Raw genomic sequence first — 14,516 nt, 5'->3', positions numbered from 1 at the left:
CTTTTAGTTGTGCATGAAAGTTTGACCTTGAATACCAAATTGTTGTGTTGGATTGAAAATACTTTTATACTTATGCCACGTGTCTAAAACTGGTGTACTCGCCAATACTTTTGTATTGAACTATGCTTTTAAAACATGTTGCAGGTTTAACGATGATGTTGGTGATGCATGGAATCTAGTAGGATGCTTAGATACACACTTTAAATTTTGTACTCCTATTGTATTGTATTTCATTATTCATTTTGTTGTATTTGCTTCAAATCCTTGTAATTGACTCTTTAGAAATGGAATGAAATTTATTATTTAAATACTTGTCACAATTATTAGTGTTATGATGTCTCGAGCAATCTATTTTGTCTCACTCTGATGTTTGCGCCATCGGTTGTAACTCACTAAGTAAAAGTCACCATCTTAAGTTAGGTATTTGTTTTGTATAAGTTTGTCATTTGTGATGGTCGTGCCCTTGTCTGTCGGGTCTCGCCCGTTCGTCGCGTTATTGTAATTTGAATTTGTATTATTCACTTGTAAATATATATTTTATTCCCAAAAAATATATATTTGTATATGTAGGATTTGAAAAACGGTACGTGTTAAAAATAATTTATATTTTTAACTTATCCAAACTATGATACTTGTATTATTTTCCAAAAATAAATATAAGTAATTTGTTAAATAATATTTTCAATATTATTTTTGTGTAAGTATACTTAGGGAAGTATACTTGTATTTTGATGTAAATACTTGTGTATTTTACATTATTTGTCAAAAATCAATTTTTTGATTTTTAATACTTTCCGGAATTATATTTCTTAAAAATAATATATTTTTAAGGTTTGTTTGAAATATATGTATATTTTGTTATGCTTGTTAAATATATATATTTACTTTTATCATTTACCCGATTTTTGTATAATTTTCATTACTTGGTAGTAATTATATATATATTTGTCCCAATATATGTTTATGTCCAAAATGTCCAAATATTTCTCCAAGTCCATATATTTTGAGGAATATATTTATGTTAATATATATTTTTGTTTATTGTCCAAATACCCCTTTTTATGGGTAATTCTTGTATATATATTTATAAATACTTCCTTGTATATTTTTGTGTGTATTTTGGTATTTATACTCCTTTGAAGTATTTAGTGTATTTTCAAGTTCCTAATACACTACTACATATAATACACATAATATAATATACACTTTAGCACAAAATTTGGTGACCACTAAATATATATATTTTTTCCTAAAAATATACATACTTAATAGTGATTTAACCTTGAAGAAATCATTATTTCTTGCCTTGAAATTTTGTACAAGAATTAGGAAACCTTAGTAAATATTTTTAGGTGAATTTTTGGGGAATAAGTTTCACCAAAACTTATATTTTTCTAAGTGTCAAAATTTTATAAAATTTTTGACATAGTTTCCCCTAAAAATGGAGGTTTCTCATGTTTTCAAAATATGTGTTTATTTTCTTTTCATCACCAAAATTCAATTTCCAACAATCTCACAAGTTACATACACTAAAATCATCATGTAAACTCTAGGATGAACTTGATTATTTTATAAAAAACATGTAGTATTGTAAATCTACACTTAACATACTTGATTCTTTCAAAAATAAGCTTCTTGATGAATTTTTCATGAACTTTTTATGAAACTAAATCTCATAACTTAGCCATCCATAAACTTAGTTACTTCAAGATCATAAGAACATACTTTAAAAACCATTCATGTTTACATAAAGACTTTTCAAGTTCATCTTCAAGTTTCCCCATGGATCTTTCAAGTTCCATGCTTAAACTTGTTAGATCTAAGCTTGTAACAAGCTTTCACACGATGGATCTAACTAAAAACACAAGATTCAACACTCACAACTTCATAACATACATCAAACAACTTCAAAACAACTTATTTTCACTTAGATGTTAGATTTTCATACTACCATCTTTCAAAGTTCAGGTTCTTTGATGGTGTAACTTGTACATAAGCTTAACATGAAGGAAAATAGAGATTATGATGCTTACTACTAGCTTTAGTGGCTAGGGAAGTGGCAAGAACAAGAAGAAGATGAAGAATGAAGAAGATGAGTGGAAAAAGCTCCTCAAGATGGTCCTTTCACTTCCTTTGCTCCAAACCTTCTTAGATCATCCTTGTACTTCTTTGTATAACCTTACAGTGCCGTCTCCGAGAAATCTCAAAACATTTTGGGCCTGGTGCGAGTAAAAATAAATCGGGCCCATATAATACAAACCCAATAATCATACATAAAAAACCATAATATGGCAAGAATTGTTATAACAATCATCAAAACAAAAGTATCATACCAAAATAATCTAAATTTACCTACTTAAGCGAATCGTGCGGCTCTCCTAGCGTTTTTGGAAGCAAAGCATTCGATCAACTCTTCATAATCCATGGTCTCTAATATGTCATTTTCAATAGATATCATCGCTAATCCATTGAGTCTTTCTTGGGACATACTCGACCATAAGTACGTCTTCAACAACTTCAACTTTGAAAAGCTTATTTATGTTGATGCTACTATTACTGGAATAGTCAACAACACTCTATATGCAATTAAATTACAAAACCATTTATTTTAAAACTGGACTTAATACATAAAAATGACTAAACTAACACTTAATGGAACCACACAATCACATAAACAAACTATACTTCTACCAAACACAGGAGATACCTTGATTCCTTGAAAAAAATTGATTCAAAGCCCTTGAACAGTGGAACGTATATGAGGACAGAAGATGAAAAAGAATTGATTCAATGCCCTGATCGTCGATTTGGTCGCTAGACGAGTGAGAGCTTCGATTTGAAGATTAGAGCGTTGGTATCGTAGATGATGGCTTGTATGTGACGTTGTGTATTATCTGACGTGTTTTGATATCGTGCTCATCACTTTTGTTTGCAATTCAAGGGCCCAACAGGTTACGGCCCTATAACAATAACTAGGTTAAATTTTTCAAAGGCCCACAACAAATACATAACATGTAGATTTTTTTTAAACTTTGGGCCCTCAGGATATTTGGGCCTGGGTCCATCGCCCTACCTGCCCCTAGTCATCACCGGCCCTGCTCACCATCTGCTTTCCTTTCCCTCTCCTAACTCTCGGCCATACATACATACATATACATCCACCATTTTCATTCATCAATCAAGCAATCTAAGGTTACAGGGCCGGTGATGACTAGGGGCAGGTAGGGCGATGGACCCAGGCCCAAATATCCTGAGGGCCCAAAGTTTAAAAAAAATCTACATGTTATGTATTTGTTGTGGGCCTTTGAAAAATTTAACCTAGTTATTGTTATAGGGCCGTAACCTGTTGGGCCCTTGAATTGCAAACAAAAGTGATGAGCACGATATCAAAACACGTCAGATAATACACAACGTCACATACAAGCCATCATCTACGATACCAACGCTCTAATCTTCAAATCGAAGCTCTCACTCGTCTAGCGACCAAATCGACGATCAGGGCATTGAATCAATTCTTTTTCATCTTCTGTCCTCATATACGTTCCACTGTTCAAGGGCTTTGAATCAATTTTTTTCAAGGAATCAAGGTATCTCCTGTGTTTGGTAGAAGTATAGTTTGTTTATGTGATTGTGTGGTTCCATTAAGTGTTAGTTTAGTCATTTTTATGTATTAAGTCCAGTTTTAAAATAAATGGTTTTGTAATTTAATTGCATATAGAGTGTTGTTGACTATTCCAGTAATAGTAGCATCAACATAAATAAGCTTTTCAAAGTTGAAGTTGTTGAAGACGTACTTATGGTCGAGTATGTCCCAAGAAAGACTCAATGGATTAGCGATGATATCTATTGAAAATGACATATTAGAGACCATGGATTATGAAGAGTTGATCGAATGCTTTGCTTCCAAAAACGCTAGGAGAGCCGCACGATTCGCTTAAGTAGGTAAATTTAGATTATTTTGGTATGATACTTTTGTTTTGATGATTGTTATAACAATTCTTGCCATATTATGGTTTTTTATGTATGATTATTGGGTTTGTATTATATGGGCCCGATTTATTTTTACTCGCACCAGGCCCAAAATGTTTTGAGATTTCTCGGAGACGGCACTGATGGTGAGTTTGAATGAGAGAAATGATCTTGTTCTTCATCTAGTGGTCTTTTAATATAAATTTCCACCATATGTTTACCCAAGAGTTTAAGTGTCCCATATCTTGCACACAATTGATAATATTTTAATGGAAAGGGAGTGGGGGCCACTTGGGGCCGATTAGAGATAGGGGGTAAATTGTAAAATTTTGGAAGATGTGGGTGGAAGATGTAATTTGAAGTGTTAAATGTAAGGTTTAGTATGTTTAAGTGTTTTTATGATTTTTAAGGTGTTCTATTACCATAACTAGCTTTAAAATATAAAAACTATGTTTCTAGTCTATTTTGATGTTTTGGGTAGTGTCCGGTTAATCTTTCGGTTGTCGGTTCGTTAAAGTGCTAAATAGTGAATTTTTACAAGGTATGAAGTACCTTTTGTGACAGTTTTCATTCCCGACACTTTACAAGTTATTCTGGACACCAAAACATTAATTTTGCATGTAATTTTGGTGTTAAAATGCTGATTTTGCTGAATTTCTGCATTTTAGGTGTGTTTCAGGCAGTTTTTAGTGCTTGTTTCATCTTCCGGAAAGTGTTTATGTTATCCCTAGTTCCCACACTTCGGTTTTATTGTATTTTTTATGCTGGACCTACATCTAGGCCCTAAATCTATCGTTTAACTGCATGCTGAGGCTGTGCTGTCACAGCTTGTCTTACCGGTGAGTTTCCTAGTCGTTTCGACGCAACGCTTAATGTAATGTACAATGCGATAATTGAAGTATGAAACATGCATGAATTCATATGTAAAGCAAGTAAGCATATAATGTTGACGTTTAAGCACATAATTGCAGGAAATAAATAATTAGTAAAATAGTACGGAAATTACCGGTTTTGTGCCAGTTGTCACATAAATAACTTGTCAAAGAGATAAGGTTCTCCACAAACTTCTAAGTAGCAAGTGGACTTGAATGGATTCAATGAATATGTTAAAAAATTACTTTATACAACTAAGTGTATAAATAAACAAATGTTTATTCATACCACACATTCTCTATAAATATAGAACATTATTGTGAAAGGAAAATGAGTCAAGCTTAGCTTTTATCATGTACTAGAAAACTCCATTACCCTTCATCATGGAATTCTTTAAGTATTTATTTGTAATATTCAATAACCTTGTAAGTTTTTCAAAGTGATATAAACTTAAAAATTTTGTATTTCTGTTTCTTAAAAGTTTGATTTCTAGTTCCACATATTATTTTCCTATTTGTTGAAATCACTTTGAAATTTAGTTAAAACATTGTCATCTATCATTCCTAATTAACAAAATCAACTTTATATATCTAACTTGAGATTAGAATAATCGGATGAAAATGATTGGAGAAAGGAAAAATGAGAATGAGTAGTTAATAGTGATGAATAAAGTTGGGTGTAAAATTCAATAGGATAGTTTATTTTTACTTTTGGAAATGGATAGAAAAAAGAAAATTTTCAAATTAAAATTTAGAGTTAAATGTCATTTTAGTCACACTATGGTTTGGTTCATTTTGTCAGTTAGTTCAAAGGTTTCATTTTTCGTTTGTGGGTCTAAAAAGATTTCACCATTGTCATTTTAGTCCACTGGGTTAACTTCATCCATTTTTTCTGTTAACGAGAAGGGCAATTCGGTCATTTTTTATGCAGTTCTATTAACTAGAAGGGCAATTCGGCCATATAAAATGACCAAATTGCCCTTCTCGTTAACAGAAAAAATGGATAAAGTTAACCCAGTGGACTAAAATGGTAACGGTGAAACCTTTTTGGACCTACGGGCGAAAAATGAAATCTTTGGATTAAATTGGCAAAATGATCCAAACCTTAGGAACTAAAATGACATTATATAACTATGTAATTTGCAACATGTTTGTGTATAGGGACTTGTAACTTGTGCTTTATTGATGTTTCATGCAATGACTTACTTGCATCTTTTTCTTTATGGTTTGTACCATTTTCTATGTATACCATGTTCTACACTATGCATGTCTAATTGTATTGTACTTTATGGTGATTTTTTGTTAAACCATTGTCACTTTTGAAAACCATCTTCAGCTTCTCATATTTGGGTGTTGACACGTATTGGTATTTTGGGTTTTTTTGACACACCATAAACAACTTCTCTTCACCACATACAGATTCTCTCTAAAACCTCTCTTACATCGTAGTTTTTAAGGGGGTTTTGAACTCCACCGCTGGCTGTTTGTTGTTTCTGTGACGTTCTTGCCTTCTTGGTTGTTGTTTTGGGGAGTTTAAATCCCACAAATCGAATGCGAGATGATATTTGGGTTTGTTTTGATAATTTAAATGACTCCAATGTGGGGGTTTATGTAGACTTTGGGATTTAAGTTGTTTGTATAGATGATATAACTTGAAATACAAGTGTTAGTAGTTGCTGAGTTGTTGCTGATATATGCAACCTTTAGTGGGACTGTTAATTGTAACGAGAAGAAACAAATGGACACGATGAATAACCGGATTCGAGTTCAGCCCAAGACTCTAGGAATGTTATCGATGTCATAATAAACAAGTAACGATTTTTTGCCCATCGATGTCATAATAAACAAGTCACGATTTTATGCCCCCGTCGCAACGCGGAGATGCTTAATCCTAGTTTAACTCTAAAATTTAAATCTGCACACTTTTAAATAGCTCTCTATAAAGTTTAAATATGAACTTTTAAAAACCCCACAACATTTAAATGGATTAACATGTATGTGTGTTGCATTCGGGTTTATATGTTTGATAAACGAATTATATTAGCTAACCCATAATCTGATTATTTTCATATCATATTTCGGGTCATGTCTAAAACACTACAACTAATCATAATCCATATACAAATGGTCAGTCTATTTACAAATTCTCAACTTGTTTTGCTCATTTAGATAAATGTTTAAATAAAAATGGGTTACACGAGTTATATTTAGGTTACATGAGTTTAAGTGTGTCTAGCTTAGGATTCTTATCACAAATAAATACATCGGAAGAAATATTATGTGTGTTTGGGTTAAGGGTAATGTCTTCAACACAAATAACTATACGGGTCATGGTCATCATCATCATACTCAGTAAATCCCATCAAGGTCTAAGAAGGGTAAGATGTAGACAGCCTTACCTCTACCCCGTAGGAATAGAGAGGCTACTTCCAGTGAGACCCCTGGCTCGATAGTAGTTTTGCATCAAGCCTTGGACACAAGGCACATAACACTCAACAATCGGGACAAAAACCGATTGGTGCATGTACCCTTTTGTCTTTCGGCTATCAACGCTACCACATGATGCATGATTAACCATCCCACTCTTTTAACGTTATTTTCACCACATGATACAGGTCATGGTCATGGTCATGGTCAACGTCATCAATTCAATTTGTCGACCGAAACTCGCCAACATGACACTTCCCCACTCTTTGAACCAGAATTTGCACCATCCTTTGAGTAATCACTTTCACCCAACACTTGAACCAACTACAATCCTTTGAGTGAACAATTCACCCAACACTTGAACCAACATCTACAGAACATGAACCTGTTTTCCCAACATGTTTGTTGTTTGGCCTACCTACTTTCTAAGCTACTTTCCCTACTGGTACTCTATTGTTATCTTACATGATTTGCTATTGTGTCCAGGTGTGAAACAATTCTAAAAATAATATGCTCCCTACATAATCTAATAAAATGACGCTCTCGACGTGTGTAGGAGGAGACACAGGATAGTTGATAACCGCCTTAACATTGGTATTACGGAAAGGCCCAAACACAAACATGAAGAAAACATGTATTAAACAACCGTAAACACAATAAACGTGTTATGTTCATTAAACTATTTCCCATCATCCGAAAAGCGAACATGTAGGAGTATACTTGTCTACACATGGTATCACGAATCTTGAATCCACCATAATCAAGAAAAACAAAAAAAGAAACAGTACTTCTTTCATTGATTAAATCCTATCTTATAACATTACCATGAGAGATTAAAAATCTAGATCAGTTTCTTCTTTTGGAAGAAACGAGTCAAGTACCATAGTTGTGCACATGACGCCAAAATGCAAATACCCAAGGATATGATACTGTACCAAGCCACCCGAGAATTGGTAGTCTCACTAACTCCTCTCATTTCTGCCTCTCTGCATTACCCATAAAACAACGCGAATCACTATCCAAACACACGGACACGTAGAGATAACATATTATAGAGGTGGCAAGTTCTGTGTTTTTATCACAAATGAGCCCAGGGGAACATGTCAAACGGGTTAAAAGTCGTTTATCTGAATTCTGCTTCTTAACGCATATAATCTCCTAATCTTTTTTTATTTATATATCTAGATCTAGATTACTATTGTAATAATAGATAACACATTAGTTATTTATATCTATGTGGGGAAATTTCATATATACCCTTGAAAACTTGCAAAATAACATATTTACCGAACCAAACAAATTAAAATTAAATCTACCCAGTCCAATTACTTGTAATTTCAAGTTTACCATTTTCATTGAATACAATTTGTAATATGACAATTAGACCTTCTCTTTCTCCTTACGCTTCAAACTCATATCCAAGGGGAGGGTAAACATGTCATAAATTTAAAATTTGGGTATATTTGATATTGTGAGTTTTTGTTCGTTGTAAGGGACTAAGGGGAGTATATGAAATCATCCCTACTTATATTAAAAAGAAACTAATGCAAAAGAGAAGAAAAAAGTGTTAGCGGGTCAACGCAGTTTGAGTTAAAACGTTTCAACTCACCCATCTTGCCACCTCAGCAGATTAACAACATTGACGTTGAATTGCAAGAAATAAAGTTCACCTGCTCTTGAGGTATAACAGATTATCATGAATGGCCTCCACTGCTCCTTCAAGCTTTCTCAACTCGAGCTCAACACCCTGTGACATAATTCAACCAAAAATATCAGGAAAAGTAAAAGTGGAACATAACCCCCCCCCCCCCCCCCATCTGTGAAAATCGGAATGTTTAACTTGACAAATGATTTTATAGAATGCATCATAGATTCATACAGAAAATTTGGAAGTGAATCACTGTAACTAACAATGAGAAAATAATATTCCACTTATGAGAAAAGATCAACTTTTGAATCATTTTGCCACCTTAAATCTATTTGTTTACGCTTTGTTGACATTTTTAACATAATGTCAAGAGTTGTAACTCACCTCGATTTTTTCTTTTCTAGCAACCGACTCCCAATCCTTTGCTGCGACTCCAATTTTCCAGTCAATATTAACACTTAAGGCACCACCTTCATTAGGGCGGTCCGGCCAGAAACATGTCATATACTGACCAGACTCACTTGATGTGAATGCAAATTGACCATGTGTCACATTCTCCTTATGGTGAAGAACGTTTCCATAAGGTGATGTAACCTACAAAAAAAAGCCAAAACCATAGTTAGATTTCATTTGTGTTCAAACATATGCAAAAATTATATACATTATACAGATAATCCTGATTACATGATGCAGAAAAGGAAAGTAAACACCAAACACATTTATTAATTACATAAAACGTCCTTTTATAGAAGTTGCCATGAAAAAAAGACTTTGTTAAGCTGGACTTAAAACATGCAGCGACTATACACACACAACATGACATATGTTTTGTACATATGATAGAAGATTTTAGGTTTGGTCCATGCTACTTGGCATTACAAAAGATATGCTTTATCAGGGCATTCTAAGAAATGTGAAGATAACAAACACTACCAGATAATTTATTTAATGACCCTTGAGCAGATAAACATCATTTGTTCTAAATGTTCCAACCAGTAGTCACATTAGGTCCAAATTTAACCCCTCGTGGGCAAGGGCGTAGCTTTGTGGGGGCAGGAGGGGGCGGCCGACGCCCCGAACTTTTCGCTCAGTAGTGGAGAGTATATAGTTTTCGTATAGAAATTTTTGGGTATATACGTTTTTGACCTTCCGGTTTTATAGAAATTTTTGGTATATACGTTTTCGACCCCCCGGTCGGAAATCTAAAGCTTCGCCACTGCTCGTGGGTGATTTTGCATGGATGATGGAAAACCAAAGGAACCCATTTTGTTAAAATGCTTTTATGGGCTCTAAGACTATCTCCAATGCTATGTGCGCCCTTATGCGTCCTTAGCTGCTACGTCATCTGCCACATCATATCCTTACAAATATCTAAAGCTTTTATGGGCTCTAAGACTATCTCCAATGCTATGTGCGCCCTCATTTCATCTCCAACCCTACAAATATCCTTACCTTAATTAATTTCCACCTCATCACCTACTCACTACACACAATATTTAAACGAAACCTTTTTATTTTTTTAGTTTGGGCCCACTCATATGTAAAATCCAAGAAAAATAAACGCCCTTGCAGAAGGGCTTTTTTTGCCATAGACATGTATGGACACACTTTCACATTGCTAAGGGCTATTAAGGATTTTAAAGGATTCACCACCAACAGGCGCATTGGAGTTAGCCTAAATAATTCAAATGAACTTTTACAGAACTGATAAGTGTAAGCTTTATGTACAACCAGAAGCTGCAGCCTTTTTATCAAGTAATTTCCTCATCCCTTTGGTTGTTTTTACATACCAGCCTCCTACATGCACTAATTTTGATCCAGATATGCATGAGGCACCATCTCAAGGCCGTGAGATCACCTCATGCCTCAGACACGCATTTTAAAACCAAGGTTGTATATTCGTAACAGAAACGTTTTACATCAAGTTTTAGTTTTCGAATCAAGTGGTCTAATCACTAATGTATATATAAAACCAAATACTCGTTCATCTATCAAAAAGAAAAATTCACATTATAACTGTTCTTTCTACCATGAAATAAAAGGACCAGTTTTAAAATCTACCACAAAGATCAACATTATAGCTTCCAACAGTCGTGAGAATACCATTATTCACAGAGTTAGGGGTGTATGGAATCGTGTATTGAAGCTAAGTATCTATCTACCTAGAGTATTCTGATGCATATGAGGGGGTGTTGGGATTGCTTATAAAAACTTCTTATCTGCTTATTACATCTTATTCAAAGCAGTCGCCTAGGCGAGGTGAGGCTATATTCTGTCCTAAACAGCTAAAAGTGGTCTGAAACATCCCAAAAAACACATGGGACCCACCTAAACTAGCCCTAAACCAACTTAGACCATCCGTAGTGGGGGTGGAATTGGGCGTGGAATGCCCCAAAAACGCCCCATAAAGCCCACCACAGCGCCCCCAGGCGTTTTTTGCCTTTTTTTAATGGCGTTTCCTCAAACACGCCTGAGATGAATTTGAATGGCCAATCAGATCCTTCCACATCTATTTTGAATACTTTTTTAACTTAAAAAAAAGAAATTAAAAATCAGATTTCTCCACGTCTTCACAAATCTCCACTACACCCCTTTTTAACTTCACCCCAATAATGTCACATATGCCACATGTCACTTCATGCTGGGCATTGCCATTATGTCACTTCCCCCATTACACATGGTCTTATAACATGTCTAAAAACCCCTAAAAATGGTATATTTATACAATGCGCCTTATTTAAAAAGCCCAAGCGCCTACGCCCAAAGTGCGTCTAGCGGCTTGGGCTACCTAAACTTTATTTTCCTTTTAAACATTTGAGGCTCTTTACAATTGCTAATCTCTAATTATTTAACTTTCCCCACACTACACCACAAACCAAAACAATTCATAAACTTAATTCATCTTCAACTACATAAAAACAAATACATAGTCAATTACCTTAGAAGAAATCGTGGGAGTAGGATGAAGATGATCATCAGAAATCACAACATAATCTCCAACAACAACAACATTATTATGTATCTCTTCACTCACACACTTATTTCCCGATTTAGGTAAATTCAACCACACAGATTCACCAATTTGCACGAAAACTAACGTCAATAACAAGAAAATCGGCAACAATAATCTAATTTTATCCGTCATTTTGAGTTTGCGTGTAAAATTATTATGTATTTGTAAGGATTTCTAGGGTTTTCTGTGTGTGAATTTCGGTATGATCGATGAAGAAATGATAAGAGAATTGAAGTTGGTGTATGTTATTGTCATGACTCATGCGGTTTGGCATGATGACGTGGAAAAGTGTGATCTGGGCTCTGCATGATTTTTGGGAAATGGTTATTTTAGTGGGCCTTGGAAATCGGCATTGTAAAGGGGTGTTTCGGATTGGTGTGATTTTGTGTTTGGGAGAGCAGGACTTTTATTCGTGGGTGGTTCAAAAATCAAATTCAAAACTAAAAAATAAAGAAAGATTAACACTCGAATCGAGAAATCTAACGTCGAATCAAATAATTCACACGAATATCGAGAATCTATTGTCTAATCACATAACTCGCATGAAAATCGAGAAATATAACATCGAATTGAAGAATCTTACGTCTTGTCACACGCGTATCGAGAAATAATACGTCGAGTCAAACAATTAAAATTAAAAAAAAACGAAATTTAAAATATACGGCCCGTATAAAGGTATCTTATACATTATATAGGAACAGACATAAATCTTATTCTCACATGGTGTATACGGTCGTATAAGGTTATACAACCCATAATAGAATAAAGTAAACTGACAAAGGCTTATTCTATACGGGTTGTATAAGCTTATACGACCCGTATACACTAATAAGTTTTGCAATTATTAATTCTCCTTTTTAAAGTATTATAAATATAGGGTTAGTATATAATAGGAAGTTTATTTGGGTAGAAAGCCTAGGAAGTCATCTTCACCATCTATTTATTTAATCAAATGCTAAGATTAAATGAGTGAAATTGAAGAAAAAAAGGAAGCTCGTGGGTTTATCTAGGGGCATTCTAGTCAATCCAAGGCAATAGTTTCTCTCTCCTCCAATTCCCCCTCATTTTTTTAAACGTTAATAACTCTTTCATACGACATTATTTTTTTTTTATAAAAATTGCACCAAAAAAACGAGTGTTTTTTTTATCTTTAAAACGAGTATACTATTGCTATATTTTCGAAAAAAAATCGAAAACTCAGTTGCGTAAAATGCAATGGAAAAAAACTCAGTTGCGTAAAACGCAATGGAAAAAAACCTAAAAAATGACATTTTTCTAAAACGCAATGCACCAAAAACACAAAGAAATGTCTTATTTGTAAAACACAATGGCCAGAAAACACAAAGAAATATCTTATTTCTAAAACGCAATAGCCTAAAAACACAAATGAAAGTGTACTTTCTAAAACGCAATTGACTGAAAACACATAAAAATGTGTTTTACCTAAAACGCAATGCACAAAAAACACAAAGAAATGTCTTATTTCTAAAACGCAATGGCCAGAAAACATTTAAAAATGTCTTTTTTATAAAACGCAATGGACTGAAAAAACATAAAAATGTGTTTTTACCTAAAACGCAATGACTAAAAACACTTCAAAAATGTGTTTATCTAAAATGCAATAGCCAAAAAACACATAAAAATGTCTTATTTCTAAAACGCAATGACCTAAAAACACAAAAGAAAGTATATTTTCTAAAATGCAATGGACTGGAAACACATAAAAATGTGTTTACCTAAAACGCAATGAACTAAAAACACTTCAAAAATGTGTTTTTTTTTAAACGCAATGGCTAGAAAACACATAAAACTCTCTTATTTCTAAAACGCAATGGACACATAAAATTGTCTGTGATGTCTGAACCAGAGAGTAGCAAATCAAAAACTGACTACGACCCCAGCCAGGGGTTCTGCCCCTTGGACCATGCTCCTAGGGGCGCTGCCCCCGGACCCCCGCCAAGATCGTAAAACGCAATGACTCAATTCAAAAATCCAGATCGTAAAAATGCAATTCAAAAAAATCTTACATAGATCGAAGCCGATTTCTTCAGATTTCTTCACCGATTGACGAAATTTGAATGTTAGAAACACTTATCAGCGATCGAATCGAACGAATCGAGTGATTCGCTTCAAAATCACATGAAAAAAATGAGATATTGTATGAAATTAAACTAGGTTTATTCAAAAAAAGCTGAAGAACACGTTGATCGGGTGTTTGAATCATTGATTGGTGATGAAAATCACACTATAATGTAGTGATTATTAAGATAGAAAGCGAAGAAATGGTTGAAGATGGTGAGTTTTGAAAACGGTGGGTTTTGAAGTTACTGAGGAGAAGAGAAATAAGAAAGGATATGATTGAATAAAATACCCTTTCTCTTTATTTTAAATTTTGCCACATGTCATAATTATAATTCTATTGTTTCCTATCTTCATAGCCAAAATCCTCACCCTATAAATAAAATAAAGAGTAAACTGCAATTTTACACCCTAAGGTTAGGGGTCATTGGCATGTCTACCCCCCCAAGAAAATAATTGCAAATTACCCCCCCCCCCCCACTGTTAACTCTTATGTCGCACTTTTACC

At 34.1% G+C, this 14,516-nt stretch overlaps 1 protein-coding gene across 1 annotated transcript; it reads right to left on the bottom strand.

Annotated features, from left to right (window-relative positions):
* Nucleotides 1–7,916: 7,916 nt before the first annotated feature.
* On the bottom strand, nt 7,917–12,190 carry LOC110877632 (transmembrane emp24 domain-containing protein p24delta3). Its single transcript, XM_022125791.2, has 4 exons — nt 11,855–12,190; nt 9,301–9,510; nt 8,939–9,015; nt 7,917–8,254 (listed from the first exon to the last, which is right to left on the bottom strand). Exons 1-4 carry the CDS (start codon nt 12,059–12,061, stop codon nt 8,110–8,112), a joined length of 639 nt encoding a protein of 212 aa, XP_021981483.1. The 5' UTR covers nt 12,062–12,190; the 3' UTR covers nt 7,917–8,109.
* Nucleotides 12,191–14,516: the final 2,326 nt, after the last annotated feature.

This window comes from Helianthus annuus, chromosome 9 (assembly GCF_002127325.2).
Source record: "Helianthus annuus cultivar XRQ/B chromosome 9, HanXRQr2.0-SUNRISE, whole genome shotgun sequence".
Lineage (NCBI taxonomy): Eukaryota > Viridiplantae > Streptophyta > Magnoliopsida > Asterales > Asteraceae > Helianthus > Helianthus annuus.
The sequence above is the reverse complement of the archived record's forward strand: the minus strand, read 5'-3'. Positions and strand labels throughout refer to the sequence as shown.